At 41.3% G+C, this 22288-nt stretch overlaps 2 protein-coding genes across 6 annotated transcripts in view; one reads left to right on the top strand and one right to left on the bottom strand.

The window, feature by feature from the left end:
• Nucleotides 1–2817: 2817 nt before the first annotated feature.
• On the bottom strand, nucleotides 2818–21657 carry asb13b (ankyrin repeat and SOCS box containing 13b). Of its 2 annotated transcripts, XM_042221984.1 has the most exons (8): nucleotides 20849–21657; nucleotides 16238–16654; nucleotides 8577–11844; nucleotides 7720–7919; nucleotides 7447–7597; nucleotides 5664–5798; nucleotides 3258–3449; nucleotides 2818–3168 (listed from the first exon to the last, which is right to left on the bottom strand). In XM_042221984.1, the coding sequence occupies exons 3-8, from the start codon at nucleotides 8617–8619 to the stop codon at nucleotides 3020–3022; spliced, it is 870 nt and encodes a 289-aa protein (XP_042077918.1). In that variant the 5' UTR covers nucleotides 8620–11844; nucleotides 16238–16654; nucleotides 20849–21657; the 3' UTR covers nucleotides 2818–3019. The 2 variants fall into 2 exon arrangements, with proteins under 2 accessions (XP_042077918.1, XP_005929106.1); XM_005929044.3 differs by lacking the exon at nucleotides 16238–16654.
• Nucleotides 19036–22288, top strand: part of tasor2 (transcription activation suppressor family member 2) — a 31505-nt gene continuing 28252 nt past the window's right edge. For 2 of the 4 annotated variants that reach the window (XM_014335745.2, XM_014335744.2), the window contains exons 1-6: nucleotides 19037–19680; nucleotides 19986–20134; nucleotides 20425–20520; nucleotides 20609–20681; nucleotides 21944–22035; nucleotides 22121–22258. In XM_014335745.2, the coding sequence (XP_014191231.1) occupies nucleotides 19647–19680; nucleotides 19986–20134; nucleotides 20425–20520; nucleotides 20609–20681; nucleotides 21944–22035; nucleotides 22121–22258 (582 nt within the window). In that variant the 5' untranslated portion in view covers nucleotides 19037–19646. Of the gene's footprint in view, nucleotides 19681–19985; nucleotides 20135–20424; nucleotides 20521–20608; nucleotides 20682–21943; nucleotides 22036–22120; nucleotides 22259–22288 lie in introns of all 4 variants that reach the window. The other 2 variants (XM_005929046.3, XM_042221983.1) reach the window with 2 other exon arrangements.

Genomic DNA, 22288 nt, shown 5'->3' with positions numbered 1-22288 from the left:
GATGTACTTGAGTCTGCTATGTGACTGAAAGATGCAATCTATATACAGGGAGTGCAGAATTATTAGGCAAATGAGTATTTTGTCCACATCATCCTCTTCATGCATGTTGTCTTACTCCAAGCTGTATAGGCTCGAAAGCCTACTACCAATTAAGCATATTAGGTGATGTGCATCTCTGTAATGAGAAGGGGTGTGGTCTAATGACATCAACACCCTATATCAGGTGTGCATAATTATTAGGCAACGTCCTTTCCTTTGGCAAAATGGGTCAAAAGAAGGACTTGACAGGCTCAGAAAAGTCAAAAATAGTGAGATATCTTGCAGAGGGATGCAGCAGTCTCAAAATTGCAAAGCTTCTGAAGCGTGATCATCGAACAATCAAGCGTTTCATTCAAAATAGTCAACAGGGTCGCAAGAAGCGTGTGGAAAAACCAAGGCGCAAAATAACTGCCCATGAACTGAGAAAAGTCAAGCGTGCAGCTGCCAAGATGCCACTTGCCACCAGTTTGGCCATATTTCAGAGCTGCAACATCACTGGAGTGCCCAAAAGCACAAGGTGTGCAATACTCAGAGACATGGCCAAGGTAAGAAAGGCTGAAAGACGACCACCACTGAACAAGACACACAAGCTGAAACGTCAAGACTGGGCCAAGAAATATCTCAAGACTGATTTTTCTAAGGTTTTATGGACTGATGAAATGAGAGTGATTTTTTTTTTTTTCTTTTTTTTTTGTGTCCCGTTTGGATCTTTAGCCATCAGAATTGTTGTCTTAAGGCCAAGAAAGATGCCAAGCGGATTTATTTTACCAAGTGGATCATCATGGCCTTGCCATATTGGTCCATTTGATTGACCTTTATTATAATTATGAATTTATTTTATTTTCAGTTGCTACAAACGGGACAGACATGACTGGGGGATAGGACAGGGAGAAAGAATGAAAGAAAGAGAGGGAGAGAAAGAAAACCAAAGGGGAGAAGAGACGGTGAGAAGGGGGGGAAGAAAGAAAAAAAACAAAAAAAAAAAAAAAACGGACACCTGTATGGAGAAAAAAAACAGAAGAGAAAGCAAACAACAAAGAGCAACATAATAAAAAAAACGCACCATCACAATAAACTAGCTAGCAGTAGATATCAGTAGATACTAAATAATAAACGATATTGTGCAGCACGCAAGATAGACAGCGCACATGTGCTTTGAGGCAGCAGCCAAGAAAGCTGTAGTCCGCGTCTGTGAATACCCTGTGTACACCTGTGTGCATACCTGTGTGGATCAGCATGCTTGCATTCCAAAGGTTTCTCCATGTAACGATCTGCTAGGGAGTGTGGGGAGCCACAGCCCCGTCCTCCAGGGTATGAAGCAGGTATGGAGGAGATCAAAACTCCAGACATCCAGAGGCCCCCAGAACACAAGAGACCAAGGAAGACCAACAGAGGGGCAGCCGCGCCACTGTCCCAGAAGAGCTGAGGAGAGTCCCAGATGAGGGCTCACTCAGCAGCCGCGGAGCAGAAGCCAGGGGGAGTTGCAGTGACGCGCCCGTGAGCTCCGCCGGCAGCCAGCTGTGCCTAGTGACCGAGCCCCAGGCCGAGAGGCCGGGGGCACCCCACCTCCAAGTGGCCCGAGCGAGCCCCAGGCTCCAGGCCCCGATAAGCGGCCGCCAAGGAGTGAGCCGGTGTGTACCCGGACGCCCACCCCCAGACACAAAGAACCACCAACGCACCGACACCTGAGGGAGTCCGCCACTGGCAGGGGAAGTGGTGGTGGGTGGAGATAGGCCTCCAAACCTTGAGAGTGAGCTCTGAGGATGCCAGAGAGGTGGGCCCGTGGCACAGGTAAAGGCAGAGAGCTCCAGTCCGACTCAGACGCCAGCAAGGTGGAGGTGGAGTACTGGTTTGGGCTGGTATCATCAAAGATGAGCTTGTGGGGCCTTTTCGGGTTGAGGATGGAGTCAAGCTCAACTCCCAGTCCTACTGCCAGTTTCTGGAAGACACCTTCTTCAAGCAGTGGTACAGGAAGAAGTCTGCATCCTTCAAGAAAAACATGATTTTCATGCAGGACAATGCTCCATCACACGCGTCCAAGTACTCCACAGCGTGGCTGGCAAGAAAGGTATAAAAGAAGAAAAACTAATGACATGGCCTCCTTGTTCACCTGATCTGAACCCCATTGAGAACCTGTGGTCCATCATCAAATGTGAGATTTACAAGGAGGGAAAACAGTACACCTCTCTGAACAGTGTCTGGGAGGCTGTGGTTGCTGCTGCACGCAATGTTGATGGTGAACAGATCAAAACACTGACAGAATCCATGGATGGCAGGCTTTTGAGTGTCCTTGCAAAGAAAGATGGCTCTACATGAAATCAAAACTACTAATAATGGATATTAAAAGGTGGAACTTGGCCTGTTGCAACAAATACACACCGGAAGTGTGCCAGACAAGTCGGCACACACCACCACACTTTTCAAAGGACATCTAAAATATGGAAACCCCCTGTGTAAGGTTGACACTTGCTGTGCATGGCCTTAAAAGGCAAAAATTAATCTTTCGGTCTTCGCACAGAGCAGCAAATTGCTTGCCTAAATTGTGCACAACCTACCAAGGAACAAAGCCCTAAACACTAGAAGGTGCGGAGATTTTTCTCGGTATTGGGTGGAGCAAATTAGAGGAAAAGGGCATTAAAAAAAAAACAAAAAAAACATTTGACCTAACATTCATTTGATGCAGAGGCTAAGGTTTGCCAACTACGTCACACGTCAAGGCTAAATACTGCAGGGTTTTCTTTCCGTTTGTCAGAATAATTTGTTGCTGTAGCTATGACCTTAAAAAAAAAAATAAATCCCATTTTCAGTTTCCTTAGACAAAAAGTCATCGTATTTAACTGAAAAAAATAAAATAAAAATCTATACACCCATCTAGTTTGGGAAATGTTAAGACATCTGTGTGGTATCACTGTCAGCTCAAACATCCTGTCACATGATTTTCAGAAGAAAGGGCCACAGGAATAGCCGTTGCAACCAGCGATTAAATTTCAATGACTGGAGCCGGAATGTAAGACAGGAAGCTTATGATACGATTAGGCAAGTCCAGCCTAGAAACAACTTTATGCGCTCTTGTGCCGAGAATCCTCCTCACTGCCACCCTGCTGATCTGCTGTAAACTCAGGGGGTTATCTAAGACAGAAAAAGCCATCTCAAGTTATGCGTCACTAGTGTTCTTGATGGACTAAAATAAACAGGATGTACTCTAGGTGGATACTCACTCTCAAAGAACTCGAGGCAGAGATACGATGGGGATCCCAGAGTGGTGTAGTGGATAGGTTTCTTGTTCAGGTTATCCGTGGCGTACACATTCCCCCCAAACTCCACAAGCAACTCAATCAAATTTGTGTTTTTTGCCTTGGCTGCGTGATGAAGAGCTGTCTCGTGGAGCTTGGCAGCATTCACGTTTGCCCCTTTCAAAAAGGAAAACAAACTTCTAAGAGAGAGGAAAGCGCTGCTGATGCCCAAGGTTGTGTTTTTAATAGAAATTATAAACATCATAATCACTTTATAAAGCAAGAAATATATTTGACACCAAATATTACAGTAAAAAAATATATATATATACACATATATCCTGGTAATGGCTGCAGGTCCTTTTCAGTGAGTCCATTACTATCAATGTTGTTTGCTGACCTTTTTAGCCTAAATGTATTATAAAAAAAACAGACTGAGCTAGCTCTCTGTACAGATAAGAGAGGAAGCTTCAGATCCAGTGGGGTATGCTTGTAGCTGCTACTACTGACAGACGTTGGAACAGTGAAACTGTGGATGGATCCACTGATACAATTATTAATAGAGGATACTGAAAGACGAGGTCCACGCTCAAAGTCTAAAGTGCTACGCATAACAATGAAGAGAAGTCAACTTCCTGTGTTTAGATGTTTAGAAATACGTGTCCTGTTTGTGGTTAAGCTGTGAAGGTAAAACTTGACTGTACAGAAAATTATTTTTCGTCTTATTCAGAAAAAGTTTAAAAATGCCGGTACCCTGCATGCCATGCCATTTTAAGTTTTAGACTGAGAGTTACATACATGCCATTAACATGTTACATGTACAAGAGATTTTATTATGGAACAAGCCATGATATCATGGTTATAATAATGCTGTCATTACTAAGTAATGCAGCATGTTTTGTTTCTGCTCTAAAAACAGCTTATTAGTCTTAGCACAGATAAGACAGCATATCACACTAAATTATCTCTAATCCATGATGACTGAATAGTACATCATAACTGTAAATTTCATTAGCCGTGGTGCGCAGAGAAAACGCCAGAGATCCTTTTCAGTGATTTGAATTCGCTTAATCTTAATATCGACAAGATATGCAGTCACACGAACCTTATTATGGACAGGCAGCCAGTCAGCTCATTTTTACAGAGAGGCAACTATACTAAAGTTTAAAAAAACAACAACAACAACAACAACAACAACAAAAAAGTAGCTGTGTGAGCTAAAAATCTGATGGTAATTTATTGCATTGATAAATCCATCAAGTTCAAAACAATCTCCAACAACACTGGCTGAAATGCAAACCCAAACCGTGACACAGCCTCCACCGTGTTTTACAGATGGTTGTAGACACTGTCATGCCTCTCTCCTGACCTCCTCTGTATATGTTCATGATTCAAACCAAAAATTACCAATTTGGAATTATCACTCCATAAGACTTGTTGCCCCCAACTTGAAAAAATTGATCACCTGAAAGGCCAGATGCATCTCTCACATCCGAAATACTATATTATGTCTGTCAAACTTTTATCTTTAGCATTTGACACAGATTCGTTTTACCCAAAAATGTGCCAGTAACAAAGTCCTTAAAGATACCAAAGTTTTCAGGGCTAACTGGACACTGTGTCGTCTTTTTTACGCTTGAATGATTCATAGTGTTCAGTGGTTTAAGCAAGAAAATATTCCCATAAAAAAGGTCAGACACAAGGACTGGGCTGAATATGAGTGAAAAAGCAACCAATATCCAAAGAAACACTTTGAAAGGTCTTTGGCAAGCCTGGAGAACTATTGTTTAAGACCACTTTACAAAAAGATAGTACAAGAATATCCGCCTAATTGGCAGAAAAATATAAAGAAATAAGGAATAGCCCAAGACTTAGTCACATTAACGTATTTCATTAAACTAAAGTGTAAGAGAGAGTTGCAGTCCCAGTGGTGTTTAATGGTCTGCGAGTAAAGAATAAATATAAAAATAGAATCCAAACGCTGGCTTAATCTGTGCAAATGTGATATAAAGTCCATAACTACAAAGAGGTGCTCTGTTGTAGAACGACATATTACTGCTAAAGCTACAGAACCTTAGAAATAACTGGAAAAATGTCAAGAAATAAAGTTGGATTCAATAATCTATAGTCATTTTAGATTTTGTGAATCCATCAGGGAAACAAAAAAAGATATACCATAAAATAAAGTAAAAATTACAAAATTTAGACCCTCCTACTATATGAGCACACAGGTCTGATTGATGAATCTTTCACTAATGTGATGCTATTCTCAGAGAATTCAGGTTCACAGGTTAAGTTAGCATGGCGATATAACCTGGTAATAAGTGAACCACCCTGAAATTTCCCTGAAAAGCTCAAATCCTGCTTTGTGGTACAGGCTTCTGGACTCACCTGCGTTGAGGAGAACTTTGGCGCAGTCATAATGTTGCCTGGCACAGGCTACATGGAGCGGTGTCCCATAGTGGCAGTCATGGGCCTCCATGTGAGCTCCTTGATTGATCATGAGCTGAACACAATCTGAATTCCCTGATATTTACAAAAAAAACAAACACAGAAAATAACTAATTCCAGTTGTATAAACCTAAAAAGTTCTGCAGTTGAGCAAATGTTGGCGATGCAGGTAGGTACATTTGGAATTTTTGGCAGCAATAATTATTAGTATCAGAAGAATTAGTCCTTTTCGGTGTCCCTCTCAATGCATTTGTAACCATGTGTAATGCCATTAAGAGAATCACAGCTGGACTTTAAGAACTTTTTTTCTTATAAATATTAAGCTGAAAATAGTTGTGAAACTCAAGGTGACACAGTCTGTAAGTGGTTTGTTCTGCATCCTTCCATCTTTCTACAGAGAACCTGAAGGTCGGCACAAAGACTTTTTTCCCAGGACTGCTTTCCAAATAATTTTGTCCTACATGTTCCAGTCATTCTGATCCATATGAACTATATATCTTTAACAGGTGAAGCTGTGCATGCATACGGTTATCTTTTTGACTTGAGCTGTGTGGTGTGCTATCTGAAGCTTTGGTGATTCTATGACAGATGGACCGGGAACATAGTAAATTCCACAAGAACAAAAAAATAAATAAACAAACATCTCTGTGTCACTTTTGTAGTCATTATTGTAAAACGAGTATGTCACAAACCAAGCACCAAGCCCCAGGCCCTGGATGCAGTTTCAGTCACGTAGACATTTACATCATTGCAAAGCTGCGCCCACAATCACCGTCTGTCTTAACACTGGTCAGCGAGAGTCGGCGAACCTGCTCGTCTAGTTTTTTGGTTTTTGGTTTTAAATACAATGGAGAGGATTTGTGCAGGTGGAGCTACAGCTTTAGGTACACTGATTCCCATTGTATTCACCACCGGTCTCTGTTACAATACAGCTGCACTGTTTCTCCACTAGAGAGACCATCTTGCCAAAAGTGTTGGCTCATCTGCCTTCACACCCAATTTGAATTCGAGTTACATCCTGGCTCACAGTCTCCACTCGAATTCTTCCCAAATGCCTTTTATCATGTTGAGGTCAGGACTCTGTACAGACCAGTCAAGTTCTTCCACGCCAAACTGGCTCATTCATGTCTTTATGGACCTTGCTTTGCGCACTGGTGCGCAGTCATGTCGCAACAGGTAGGGCCGACACCCAACTGGGGTCGAAAACCATTGCATGAAGCTCTCTACACCATGTTCTTGAGCTAATCTGAAGAACACATGAAATTTGGAGGTCTATAGTGATGGACTCTGCAGAAAGTTGCCGACCTCTGCGCACTATGCGCTTCAGCATCCGCTGACCCTGCTCTGCGATTTTTACGGGCCCTACCACTTTGTGGCTGAGTTGCTTCCACTTATTTATTATACCACTACAGTTGACTGCTGAATGTTTGGTAGCGAGGATATTTCACGATTGAACTTGTTGCACAGGTGGCATCCTATCAGGGTGCCACACTCAAATTCACTGAGCTCCTGAGAGTGACCCATTCTTTCACAAATGTTTATAGAAGCAGTCTGCATGCCTAGCTTCTTGATTTTATACACCTATGACCACGAAAGTGATTGGAACACCTGAATTCAATGATTTTGAAGGGTGACTGAATACATTTGGCAGTATAGTGTATTTTAATCAACTGACATGGCTTAAAATATGATTATGCACAATGTTGTGTTGGAAAACACACACCTCCCATGCAGGCTTCATGAAGAGGTGAGAAGGTGAACAGGGGAGGATTTACAGTTGCTCCATACTCCAGCAGCAGCTTGACGCAATCCAGACTTCCAGCTGCACACGCATCACACAGCGGCGTGCTACCATCGATGTTACGAGCGTCCACCTAAAGGACAGGGCCGTAATGACAGCACACATGCACCATGTTGAGCTACCACCTAAGCCACCAACTGTGCTTGATTCTCTAGTGACGTGCCGAAGTCAGGTAGCACCACAAAACCTCCTCACCTGTGCGCCAGCATCCAGCAGCAGTCTAACACACTGGGCCTGTCCCTGTATACAGGCCTCGTGCAGGGGGGTGATGGAGTCCACAGCCACTATGTTAACTGCGGCACCTCCCTCGATCAGCTGCTGCAACTGGAAGGCCCTGCCTTGTGCAGCAGCCTCGTGCACTGCTGACCGGTCTGTCCAGAATCCAAGGCCGTGTGCTGCAAAGATGTGAAACCAAATAAAACCTAAGAGCATCTATTCACAGTCAAGGGAAGGAGGTTGAGGGGATGTATGAGTGTTTATACTACTTCTTTCTAAAAGAAAAGCCAGAGTGTTTCTTCTCCTCAGAAAACATGCAGCTCTTAATCCCATGTCAAGACAACTTTGTATAGAGTTACCCATTAAATAACATAAAGGGATGACAAATGCGCAGGAAAGGAGAAGAGGTTTGGGAACATGAAAAGTGGGAGAAAGTGGTTTCTCACAACTTAAACACAAATGACACTAGTGCTCTGCACGTGTGCAGCAGGGCCCAACCCACCTGAATAGCACATGTATTTGTCTTACATGGTGTGAGGTGTGCGTTATAATGGATCCACTGCTGAACTAGTTGCACAACAGGCAGTTCAATGCCTGCTGGTTTCAGCAACGAGCTTAAAGCGCGACGTCATGCTCTCAGACGAACGTCAACCAGTTTAAGATACCATGCTGGCTTAAGGCTAGCCTTAATCAGCATCGTCAAAGAAAGATGAAAGGCAGGCAATGAAAAGCTAATAAATCTAGGATCTGCAGGCATCATCGGGATAATAACCGCCAGACTCCTTATTGAAACGGCTGTCTCGGTTACTGTTAGTCACCAACTCTAAGCTACTTACCGATTTCTCCATACAAGGACGGTCTGGCCCGTGTGATCTCCATTTCATGTTCCTGTTTTTGTCTCTCTCAGCAACGCAGATTTAGCCGAGCATGGTTTTCATTTTGAAGCAAAGCAACAAAAATCGAAAGGACCGCATTACTACGAATACTACCACACACACCGTGCAACCCTGTGCAGAGTCTGAGCAGCTGAGGTTTCGCCTAAATAAACAACGCCGGGGAATTCTGGGATATGTAGGCGAAGGGTTATGATTATTACAGATAAATGAAAATAATAAAGGACACACACACACACATTTATATATGTATATATAAATATAAATATATATTGTATATGTTGTGGTTCTTTAGTAATGCAGAATAATAGGGCATATGTATTTATTTGTGTAGCACATTTTTAAAATCCATTTTGTGGATTCAAAGCATAGACTGTATATAAAAGACGGACAGAGCAATGGGTTTTGGACCTATTTTGAAGCCTTGGTATTTTTCATTTCTGGAAGCAGAAGTTGCTACTTGTGATGCAACATGAAAAAGTCCACCAAAGATGTAGACCAAATCCCAGTGTCGTGATAGAAAGTGTATTCTGGTTTTTGCCAAAAAACAAAACAAAAAACAAAGAATCCGTAAATATTTAAAATGTTGATCTATATTGTGTCAAATGTATCTTATGAGATACTTATGAGTCTTATGAGTCATTTTGAGCCAGAAAGAACATTCCTGACACATTGTAGAAGCTGCAATCATTTTTTTTGATTGTAGCTTTTGACTGACTATAATGTAGAACACAGAGAACAAAAAACATATAATTCCTTTACCTTCTTTTTTTATACAACCCCTTCACAACTCCTGTTGACTACAGCCGATAAGCAAAGATTTAAAACAAAACAAAACACGGAAACATTGGAAATCACTTTTTGGCACAACACCGGCTGAGCACAAAAGCAATAATGCAATCAGGAACCACCAGACTTTCCCATATTTCAGATGTTTGTCATCTTAGTGTCACTGTCTGCAAATATCTCTCCACACACTGTATCCCAAAAAATGCAATTTATTGAACTGTGTCTAATGCACAAATTGTTAATATACAGTGTACTGTTCTGCCTCGGTTCCTCATCCAGGAAACTTTTGGCTGACACTGTGTCTAATCAGGGGTTTCTTAAAAGTAAGAAACAGTTTACAAACACGAGACTAATATCTGTTTACATCATAACATGACACCTGTCAATCCATTATCCTGTTGGATGACTTATAAAAATGTGTAAATTGTTTTTTGTACTAAAGTGTAAACATGTTTTGTAATCCTTTAAAAATTGGTGTATTAACATAGCTTGAATCGCATCACTTCTGGAGTCAACCCCAGTTTTTCACACTTCCATGTTAGCTTCCTTTTTCAGTTTCTCTACTTTATCTAATGACTTTAACCAGCAAATAAAAAAGGTTTACATCGCTGTCAATAATGTGGTATGTAAAGAACTGTTTTTTATTCATTTGGTTATGGCATGTGCCTGTTTAGAGCTAGCTTGGTGAGCTTTAGCTAGCATGACACATTAACTCATGATGTCACTTAAGTGCTATTTTATATTTCAATTGCAACTCCTAGGTTAGATAAGGTTAAGTAAACAGGTTAACTGTGGGATGGATTCCACCCTATATTTCATGATCCATGGTAACAGTGGTTATTGGTGAGTTCATTCTGGTAGCTATTTGTATGGCCACAGGACTAACCATTAGCCACCCAGTTACCACTTCCCCTCAATAGAAAGGGAAAAGTCATTTAACCAATGTTTTTAGATTTTAGTTTTTTTGTTTGTTTGTTTGTTTTTCTGGAGACACCTTCATGAAGCATTAAAAATTAAACTTCCTCTTTCAGCTTTCATCTCTCTCGATCCTATCGGATCCCCAGCATCGTCTTCTGTCACACCAACCTTCTGCGTGTCCTTGTTTGCTGTAGGCTGCTGGGTTGAGCATTAACAACTAAGCCTTGCAAATCTTTTACACAGGAGGTTGTAGTCAAGGTGCAACATGTAAGATTTTTGGCCTTAAGCATTCAAGGTTAAACAAAAATTATCAACAAAATTTGAAGAAATAAAAGATCTGACTCCAGGTGAACTGTGTTGGAAAGATTTTTGCTGAAGTGAGCACGCTTGCTAGCTTCTCATACTTGCACTTTATATCTAACGGCAGAGCTTCTATTGTAATATAAATGGAATTACAAATTAGCTATCAGTGTTTGTGTTTACCATTGCCAGACAATGCTACACCACTGCAATCATTCACCAACCAACATGAATGATGATGTGACGGAGAAGCAACGTTATATCAGCTTGCAATGACAAGGCCTCCAGTTCTTGTCTTCTTTAAGACCATGAGCACACACACACATTGTGGCAGTGTATGTTTGTCAGCGCTTGTTGTTCCTTAAACAAGCAAACCATAAGCATCAATCAGCGACCACACAGCAGTGTGTTTTGAAGCCGTTTATCAGACATGTACACTTCTCACCATCGTGTGAGTCTTCTTCAGAACACTTGTCACCTCCTCTCAGGCTTAATGGATCACATTTGCCAAATGCCTGTGAGATTCTGCTTATTTCATGTCTGTTTTTAGATGCATGTCATTATCCTGTTTGTGCAACCATGTCCTGTGATTATGACACTGCATGTCTTTCTTCAGAACGAGCTGATACACATCTGATATCACTCTTCTTTTCTTCATCTCCATGCTGTGCATTTATTTTTACTTTATTATTTTCTGTGAGCAAAAACGTAATTTCACTTATCAAAAGATTCTCATTTTGTTTCATCTATCCAAACAATTTTCTTCTAGAAGCATTGTTATTTGTCAATATATATTTAATATCTTTTGACTTTGTTACGGTCTGTTTTTCCAAAGTTATGGTTTCCGAGGCTTCTTCTATAGAAGCCACTTACCTTTACAGAGTGCTGTAATCAGACACCAGTGCATCTTGATCTTGGAGGTCAGCTTTTATACTGTGTTTCAAGCATTTCTTTATTTGTCATTCCACAATTAGCTTAGCTAAACAAGGTACAAGTGACAGTCATAACAAAGGCATAGCCTCTCCAATTGTGTCATTCTCCTATCCACTCACGGGCTGGGTTCATCATGAAGTTTCTGTTTGTTCCTTGTAGCATGTAGATTCCGTCATGGTTACTTACCTGGAAAAACGTGCATAGATGCTTTTCTGCACAGCACTAGCCATAGCTCTGCATTTGCTGGCCGCTTTCAAGCCATTTATCATGTCTAAGAAGACAAGCAGAACACAAAAAATAAATCAACACAAGAGAGGAAGTAAATATGACTGTTTATTTCCTGTAGAACCCTTGAATCACAAATGTTGCAACGTGGGGGAAGATTATTCTTAAAGACTTTCTTTTTAAACATTTAAACATTTGCAGTCAACAGTAGCTTGACTAGAAACTCTAAACCCAAGATCAAGAATCACCAAAAATTCACATTTTCAATATGGGAAAATGAGGTACAGAGACCAAAACTGTGCTTGTATCAGGCTGTAAAGAGGTATTTCTGTAATAATGTCAGCACTACAGTAGAGATTCTGTAAGTATGAGAAGCTAGCAAGCTAGTGGTCAAAAAGAACTGTAGCTTTGGCCATTTTAACATTAGCTTCATATTTTAGCCTTGGAAGTTTCCATCTGGTTAATACAGCTTCTCTGCTTTTTATATTCAATATCTAACAATGAAGCTTTTGCAACATCTGCCTACTTCTAGGGTCTAATGTTATACTATGTAGGTTGTCATATGACACGGTGGTAAATAAAATAGAGGGCTAGGCAACCAAAGTCTTGAATGCTCACTAGCAATGAAGCCTCTGTGACAAAGTGATACATGGCAACCAAATTGCTTTCTGTGTAAAAACCCATTTACACACTTATTTTATAGTCTGGTTATTATATTGGCTAGCAGCTCAGATCAGTCTTTGCTTATATGTTGATCATAGGCAATATAAAAGACAGCTACTTCTGCAGCTGCAAACTGGTTAGTGAAGTCTTGTTTTGAAGCCTTTTGATGAGCATTTTTGCCATTTTGTTGTTTTGAAACCCTATGTTATGAAGAAGGGCACATCAGACTGAAATTGCATTGGCTAATGACTTGTCAATCACAAATCATTAGCTCATGACAATATTTTGGACAATATACTTTCTAGCACTTCAAATGGCAAAATTATTCATGTTTTATACAGTACAACCCAAAATGAGAGAGTAACATAACCGTGGTTGCCATTAGTTTTTCATGTACTACAAATATTTGGAAGAGAAAAAAACCCCGAAAACTACTAGTCCAGTGATAGTAAAACGTGGAAAAGTTTAACGCAAACCAGAAATGTAAAAGGTTCACCTTCAGAGTAAAAGCTGTTCCTCAGTGCTGCCACCAGTTTGTTTCAAAAGGCACAACTGGTTTGCAACGTGTCTGTAGACACGTCTGTTACTCCCATGCAAACTGGGACAACAGCAATATGCTAACAAGGAGGATTTCTTCCAGCCAGTTGGGAAATACTCATTCTTCCCTCATGAGTGGGTGCTGCCAGAAAGTCACAGATAGAGTGGGTGAAATGTTGTCGCAAGAGCGGAGGTGAGATTGATTTTGAAAGCTTGTGATACTGTGAGGGCTGGAGGGTGTTTTGTTGGTAGGGGAGGTGGATCAAGGAGAGAGGACGGATGGCAGTGACGTCTGCTGGCAAAATTGGTTGGAGCAATGCCTAAAACCTCTGAGGTGCTTTAACTGTCAAAGGTTTGGAGACCTAGCGAAAAACTGTAAGGAAAAGAGGAGATGTGCTCAGTGTGGTGGAGATCACAAATATGGGAAATGTGGAGATGGAGTTCAACCAAAGTGTTGTAGTTGTGGTGGGAGTCACAGTGTTGCGTATGCTGGATGTGAGAGAATGAAACAAGAAAATCATATTCAAAAAGTGAGGGTGGAGAAGAAGATCTCCTATGCTGAAGCAGTGAGGGTGATGAGAGCGAGTGAACAGGTCAACGTCAACCCAGGACAGGGTGCATCTCGGGATCAAAGAGTTACCCGGATCAACACAAATAGTGTGGTTATTGATAAGATGGCATTGGTTACATTCATTGCAGGAGTGATAAACACCACAGCTGATGTGAGATCTAAGCAGGAGAAAATTCAGCTCATTGTTAAGGCGGCAATTAACCACTTGGGGTTAGTAGGACTGACATGGGAAGAAGTGAGGAACAACCTCAATTATCAGTCAAGTCAGGAAACATGATGTTCTTTTACGTAATCGTGGTACTTATTCTTCAATGGAATGCAAGGAGTCTGTAGGTCAATGGCCAAGAGTTGAAGCATTTCATCAAACTACTTGATGTTAAACCAGATGTCATTTGTGTACAGGAATCTTGGCTTAAATCTTCTTTGGATTTTGTGTTGTATGGTTACAAGATAATAAGAAATGACAGGGACCGTGGTGGAGGGGGGGGGGTGTGCAACGTTTGTCAAACAAGACATTCCATATAGACTCCTGGGTAAAGGCAATGATTTGGAGTATGTTGCTATTGACGTTTGGGACAGGAATGAACCAAATCTTATTGTGAATTTCTACAATCCTTGCGCCAGATTGGAGCTTCGTTCAATTGAAGGAAGTGACTGTCGTAGAGTTATTTGGTGTGGGGATTTTAATGCCCATAGCAGAGTATGGGAAGGCACACACACAGATAAAAATGGTAAGGTAATTGAGGAATTGATGGATACATGCAATTTGGTGTGCCTGAATGATGGTAGGGGGACCAGATGTAATGTTGTTAATGGAACACAGTCAGTTTTGGATTTAACTCTAGTCTCAACTGTCCTTGCAGGAATAAGTCAGTGGACCATCAGAACAGACACTACCATAGGCAGTGACCATTATCCTGCTTTCTGTGATGTTGGAGGGAAGATACAGGTATCTCTAAGAGAGGTGCATAAGAAGTGGAGTTTTCATAGAGCTGACTGGACAAAATTTCAAAAATTATGTGAGGAAACGATTGACAAGGTTGATGAGTCTGGTAGCGTTGATCAAATGAATGATCAGTTTATTGAAGTACTTATGGTAGCCGCCAAGGCCTCAATCCCAACCAGTAAAGGTAAGGAAAGTAGGACTTTGGTGCCATGGTGGACAGAGGAATGTCGAATTGCTGTAAAGGAAAGAAACAAGGCGTTTAAATTTCTCCAAAGAAACCTTAACAAGCTCTGATTGCATACAGAAAAGCAGTGGCAGTGGTCAGAAGAACAGTGAGACAAGCAAAGCGGAGCAGTTGGAGGTTGTTCTGTTCTAAAATAGGAAGAACCACTCCAGTGGGGGAGGTCTGGGGCATGGTCAGAAGAATGGGAGGTGACCGGCAGGAATGGGATTACCCAGTTCTATCTTCAGGCCAACAGAACTTTGTAACAGCTCAGGAAAAAGTGGAGGTTATGGTGAAAACTTTTGCTAAGATTCATAGCTCTGATAACATATCAGTGTTGGGAAAAGACAGAATGTGCCAAACTAAAACACGGTATTTGGAGGATTTAGTAAGAAAGGCACACATAGACAGTAGTTTGGATGCAGTGTTTTCTCGGGAGGAAATGGTGAGAGCACTTCAAAAAACGAAGCCCACAGCCCCGGGAAAGGATCAAATTTGTTATTTAATGTTGAAGAACCTTGGTACGAAAGCGCTTAATAAACTGCTGTGTTTGGTTAACACAGTTTGGATTAAGGGTGAGCTCCCAAGTACTTGGAAGGAGGCTGTTATTGTGCCAATAAGAAAACCTGGGAAGGATCCATCTAAACCAGATAGCTACAGACCAATCGCTCTTACATCAAATGTGTGCAAGTTAATGGAACGTATGATAATGCAAGACTGTCCTTTGAGCTGGAAAGAAAAGGGGCTTTAGCCAATTACCAAAGTGGTTTCAGGACAGCTCGGAACACAACTGATGCTATTATTAGACTTGGGAATGTTGTTAGGAAAGCGCAGGCCAATAAAGAGTCTGTTTTGGCAGTGTTTTTGACATAGAAAAGGCATATGATATGTTGTGGAGGGATGGGCTTTTAATCAAGTTGCATAAGTTGGGTATTGGTGGCAGGACATTCAATTGGATCCAAGACTTTTTATCTGGTACGAAGATCCAAGTGCGAATTGGGTCTACAATTTCTAGTCAGTGCACGGTTGAGAATGGAACGCCACAGGGCAGTGCGATTAGTCCCCTGCTTTTTGTTATAATGATCAATGATGTTTTTTCTGATGTTCCTGAGGGAATTAGGAGGTCTTTGTTTGCTAATGATGGTATGTTATGGAAAAAAAGGAAGAAATATTGAGCACCTAGTGGGCAAGGTTCAGGAGGCTGTTGGTGGTTGAGTGGGGATTTGACTGGGGATTCAGGTTTTCAGTGGAAAAAACAAAAATGATGTTCTTTACCAAAAGAAAAGTGAGTGAGACTTTGACATTGAAACTGTATGACAAGGTAATTGGGAAAGTGAGCTCTTTTAAGTACTTAGGTGTTGTGTTTGATTCAAGACTGATATGGAGGGAGGGAGCATATTAACCAGATTGAAACCAAATGCAAAAAAGTTATTAATGTTATGAGGTGTGTAGCTGGGAGGGGTTGGGGAGCGAGCTCTTCTGCTTTGAAAAGACTTTACCAGGCATTAATTAGATCGGTCTTCGATTATGGGTGTTCAGCAGCTCCTTCTGTGTTGAGACGTTTGGATGTTCTGCAATCGGAAGCCCTTGGAGTGTGCTGTGGAGCTTTTAAAACGTCTCCAGTCAGTGCCCTACAGGTGGAGATGGGAGAAATGCCCCTAGATCTTAGGAGGACGCAAGTGTCTGTGAATTACTGGGTTCATCTTGGTGGTCATGGTGACGCACATCCCACAAAGGAGGTACTTTTGGAATTCTGGGAGTATGGAAGAAGTCAGAAGGATCATTTTGGAAAGGTGGGGAATCAGTGGGCTAAGGAGTGTCAAGTGTATGAACTTAAAATATGTCCTGCAGGAGTGTTCCCTGTGGTTCCTTCATGGTTACTGGAGACCCCTCCTGTGCACTGGTACTTGCTGGATCTGAAGAGAAAATTGAAAGGAAGAGTCGATCTTGTTTCAGCATTTCATTTTCACAGCTTGAATGAATACCCTGAGTGTATTCATGTGTCCACGGATGATGCTAAAAGTCCAGATACAGGAATTACAGGGTTTGGAATAGCAGTTCCGTCAAAAAATATTGAAATAAACAGACGCACTCCGGATGGACTGGCAGTGTACACGGTTGAAATGGTAGCAATTTTGGTAGCATTGAAATGGTAGAGTGTTCAAAAATCAGGCAGGTGGTAGTGTGTTCTGACTCGGCAGCTGTTCTTTCAAGTCTACAATCATTTTGTTCGAAGACAAGGCAGGATATGCTGTACACTATTCTGGAGACTATAAGCAGAATAAGGTGTTGTGGTGGCAATATTCAGTTTCTTTGGGTGCCAGCTCATGTAGGAATCAGTGGAAATGAAAAGGTGGATAGGTTGGCAAAAGGAGCGTTGACTAACTAGGACTGAGATGGAAATTAAAAGCAGCGGATCTGAAGCAAAAGGTATTGTTTGGAGGCAGATGATGGGAGAACATCAGACAGGGCTTTGTGGAGTGTGCCAGGAGGAGGAGTCGGTAGAGCATGTAATACTGCGGTGCAAGGGTTATGATGTGGAGAGGAAAGTTCTGCAGAATAGATTGAAGGAGCGGGGAATTGAGGAATTTAATCTGTGTGTTGGAGGGTAGTAGGGCACAGGTGAGGGAACTGGTGGGGTTTCTGAAGGATATAGGTGTTTATGAAAGAGTGTAGGGTCTTTTTTTTTTTTTGGTTTTGTATTGTTTTTTTGGATACAGATTGTAAGCTGTAAGTCTGACCCATACTCCGGAACAGTAGGAGGCGGTAATGCTCCTTTACGTTGGTTGCCAACCGCCGTTAAACACAAAGAGGAAGAAGTCACAGATAGGCCTCTATGCATACTTGATTGGCGTCGCATCCACTGTCACAAGCCACAACTTCTGCCAGTGCTGCATATCTCAATTTTTTCAACCTGGCATGTTGTGTTGCTGCAACCAAAGGTTGGCTGAAGACACAGCTGTAAAGCCGTATCAGTGTTTAACACTGTTTTTTAATTCTATATCAGAACAGAAGCTCAGAAATTTACAGATTATACAGAGGGAGATGTTGGATTGGTCAGATGTGAGAAGTCAGAATTTCTGAGTTCCCAACCAAAATTTGAAAATTGACGTTAACAATCCAACATGGTAGCATGGGCCATAAACAGTAGCAAAACTGTAAAACCAGGCTCTATCCATGGATAGGTGCAGCAGTGTTTTTAAGTAAAAAGTAATAATATAATGGATTTATATAGCGCTTTTCAAGGCACCCAAAGTGCTTTACAATGCCACTATTCATTCACTCTTGCATTCACACACTGGTGGAGTCTGCCCCAGGGTAGCCACAGCTGCCCTGGGGCAGACTCCAACACCAGTAGGCGGTAGGGTAAAGTGTCTTGCCCAAGGACACAACGACCAGGACAGAGAGCCCGGGGATCAAACCGGCGACCTTCCGGTTACAGATACGCTTCCCAACCCCCTGAGCCACGGTCGCCCATAAGTAAGTATTATGCCATATTTATTGTGAAAAATAAATACTGTTTTTTTTTCTCACTTTTTCTGGAATACGCTAACTCAGGATTGATGCCATTCCCGAGTTCCGACATCTGAGATCCAAGTTATTTGGAATAGTCTAAGTCTTTTTGGAACCACAGCTATCACCCCAGGTGGCCATTAAAAAGAATGCAGGTTCGAAGCACGTCTGCACTGGCTTGACTCTTCAAACTAGGAAGCTGTGTCTTTGTCCAGTATGCAGAAAGGCTATTTCGAGATAAAGGAACATATCAAATATTTGTTTTTGTTCAGCTCACAGTGTTAACTTGCACTGCACATGCTCTTAGCATAATGAGAGGAACAAACAGATGTGCAGAGGAACTAGGCTGTCATGTGTCTCAAAGGGTGAACTATGGACTTAGAGCAATGTCCCACTCCATGTAAAAAAAAAAAAAAAAAAAAAAAAAATCACAATGAAGTAGGTACTCAAACCAGGTTATTAGTTAGGTGCTGTAACCTTTGATAGCGATATAGGCGAAGCTGCCCACCATAACATAGCAGTCTATACAGAGAAAACCTTTTAAATAGACTCATGCAGAACACGACCCCCCGTTATTTTCTTTTCTTTTCTTTACTAAACAGGCAGCTGCACATTTCCACTAGTTTTTATAGCGATTAGTTAAGTTACCGTGAGTTTGCCTGTGCATTTGGTAAACAGGATTTTCCAGGAAACCAAATTTCATGGGAACGTGCTAAAGACGTGTTAGCACTAATCTCCATAACTCCCCCCGCACCTCCCGTAGTTTATCTAAACCGTGTTACGGTGTTCAATCAGCCATATAACCCATCAAACCAGTTGATAACGAGTTAGCGTTCAAATATAACCCCACGGTGTTAGCTTGTTTGTTGTTATAAATCAGTATTTCTTCGCGAGGAGGAGGGAAAGGGACAGGAAAAAACGGACACGCACACACACAGGAGAAGTGAGCCGCAGGCGCAAACTAGCTTCAGCATTGCTTCAGCAGCTGCCTTGCGAACACAGTTCGCTGTAGACTTTCAAGATGGATGCTTCGCCTCGATAGGTTTCTGTTTCCTTTTTGAAACCGACGACAGTAACACCGAGTCCCCACGCGAGGAGGCATGTGGAGGACTGAGGGGCTTTCATGAGTAAACAGACGCGTTGTTTATGAAACGATAAACGTGAAGCTACGTGGAAATTTTTGCTTCTACGTGCTGTGGACAAACAGCTATTTTCTAACTTCCTGGTTTTCGTGTTAATATGTCTATTGAAACGGCGGCGACAGGAGCTCGAGTGACTTTGAAAGGTTTATCTGACGTGGGATACATGGGATCTAATTACCGAGTTGTGATGTTTGAATCCGGGAAGAGCAGTTTTCAGCGAAAGGAAAAGGGAGGCCGACAGATTTCATAAGCAATGGAAAGTGGGAATGCTGGTGCCTCGAGTAAAGGTGATGAGCCCTTTTCCCCCACCAGCACCACTTATACGACTTTCACTTCAAGATTTAAAAAAAAAAAAGTCGTGTGGTGGGAGATTTTTCTCCTGCTTTACTCGACACCTGCTAATGTTATGTGTTAAAACTGAAAATAAATGCGTAGATAAGGATATCCAATGGGGACAGCCTGTTCCAGGATTGAGAAACAGCTCGGAGAGTTTTTTTTCCCCCTTGGTTGAAATCCAATCCGCAGTTGCCTGTAATTTTCCAGTCTCTCGTGGATTCTGCGCTCATGTTTGCATTCTGTCCACTTTCTTTAGGTGTCTTGATACCTGTGCCAGACTCTTCTGACATCTTTAAAAACAGTATCTTGGCTCCACTTCAACGTGCATACTTGTATGATGAGTCGAAGCAGTGTTTCAGATACAAGTCTGCTGTTTTGGTAAAGAATCCAACTTTGGAAGAAAAGGTTAGTCTAAGTCTTTCCCCAGCATTTAAGTAGATTTTTATATAGCCCCAGTATAACCACATTTAAATAACACGTGGTCGTTAAACCCCACCAGATGGTATCTTATACACATGCGGTGGGTTTTGTTTCTCTTTTATACATATAATATTGAAGATTTCCCCTCTTTTGAGCTCATAAGAAATCCCACAAGGGTAAAATTTCTCATGCCTGAAACAGGAACTGCTCTTACATGAAGCACAGCCTTTATTCTGATTTCCTTATTTCTTTTTTTAAAATTTGTTTTGTATCAGTACAATGCCTTCCGAGCAAAAAGGAGAGACGCTGGGTATTCAGACGAGGATCTAGAGGAGTCCTATGGCTTTTTGCTCTTTGACGATGTCAACAAGGTACAGACTGGAGGTCACAGACACAGCTGAGAAAACGCACACAATCAACCGAATCCTCATACCGTGCTCCTTTTTTTTTGTTTTAAAGGCTAACGCACTCCGAGAAACCGGTGTGCTCACTGGAAATAGCACATGTACAACTCTGGGAGATCCTTCTAAAGGTATATATATATATACATGTATTTTTTATCCTCCACCCTGTCCTTCCCTCCCTCAGTCTGAGTCTGAGATCATATGATAGCTATGTGTTAAAACTCAACGTTAAAATCTTATTCTAATAAATTCCTTAGCTGTAAACCTATAAAAATACTAATAAGCAGGATTTTACCTTAAAGGCCAGATATAAGTTGTCCTTCATGTTTGCAGATCAAGCTAAAGAATAGTCCATGTTGTTTGTCCAGTGCTGCCTTGTTTTGAAAGTGAAAGCAAATTAAAGCCCTGAATGTATACAAATGAAAGTGAAAGAATGTGTGAAACAGAAACTATACATTACATGAGGTTTTCGGGATATTGGTGTTTAAGGAAGACTGTGGCATTTCTTTCTGTTTTGCACTGCGAGTTGTATTCTTGTTAGCTCTGTTTAGCCTTAAAACTCCCAGTTTAAAATGCTGCTGGGACACCCACTGGGCCCAGTACGGACTGTGATAAAGAGTAGCAGTTATCAAGAGCAAACTTTGGTCAAAGTCAGTTTTTATGGAGCTGTTTTGCAGTGAACTGTAGGAGAAAATGGCACCGGCTTGACACTTTAAAACAACAGCTTCAGTGTGTCACATGTTATCGACTCAGCCAGTGGTTTTTTTTTGTTGTTTTTTTTGCTGCACATCCTGTGCAGACTTGCAGTTGTGCAATAGGTTTTTTTCATGACCTTTCTCTCATAAATGTTGTAATTCTCGACATGTTTGTTACTTGACATTCCTAATTAAAAAAAGTCTAAAAAGTACAAGACGGAACAGACTTCTTAGACTAGTTTGTGGCTGTCTACCTCGCCTTATAACATGCTCTTGAGTATGTCACTATTTTTCAAGCATTTTCTATGAAGTTTTCTTTTTTCTTTTTCAAAACTGACTCAGTTACTCGTACCATAAGCAGGAAAACGCATGTTATTGCATTTTAACTATGTAACTAGATTTATTTTATTCTAAACTGATAAATGTTACCGTTATGGTTTGTTGAAATTTAGTGTTTACTGCAGTACCTAAGGTAATTCAGTCAGACTGTTGCTCAATGAGGTGTGTTCTTGGAAGTGTGAGACATTCATTTTCCTAGGTGTGGTTGTATTACTCTGGGAGTGACAGACAGCGACTTCAGAGTTATGACTTCACCATGATAGTTGTCTATGAAGTCCTATTACAAATAATTGAACCTCACAGTGTTTATTTTTGACTGAAAACATATTAAGTTTAAATTTTCTGTGTATTTAAAGGTGTTTACATATCGATGTACTCTGATTGTTTGGATCTGAATCGTTGGTATCATGGGAAATCTGGTTACATCGCCATCATCAGGCTAACAAAGGTACTGAAAAAAAAATGGATGTTTCTAGAAGGATTGTTCCTGCTGTTATAAACACAAAAATGTTGTTATTCTCTGTTATTAACAGGGTAAAGTTAAAAGGGTTTCAGAAAACTATACCCAGAATTTCACAGCACCCACTGTGGGGTTGGACTGCCATGTGTCCGAACAGTTCCCTTCAGTATCTGCACAAACCAGCTCCTTCCTTGCATTTGAGAGAACCCAGGTAAACAAGTTTCTGTGTGTGTGTGTGTGT

Source organism: Haplochromis burtoni, unplaced genomic scaffold (assembly GCF_018398535.1).
Source record: "Haplochromis burtoni strain Fernald_Lab_line unplaced genomic scaffold, NCSU_Asbu1 Contig_77, whole genome shotgun sequence".
Classification (NCBI taxonomy): domain Eukaryota; kingdom Metazoa; phylum Chordata; class Actinopteri; order Cichliformes; family Cichlidae; genus Haplochromis; species Haplochromis burtoni.
Note: the sequence above shows the minus strand (reverse complement) of the source record. Positions and strands in the feature narration are given on the sequence as shown.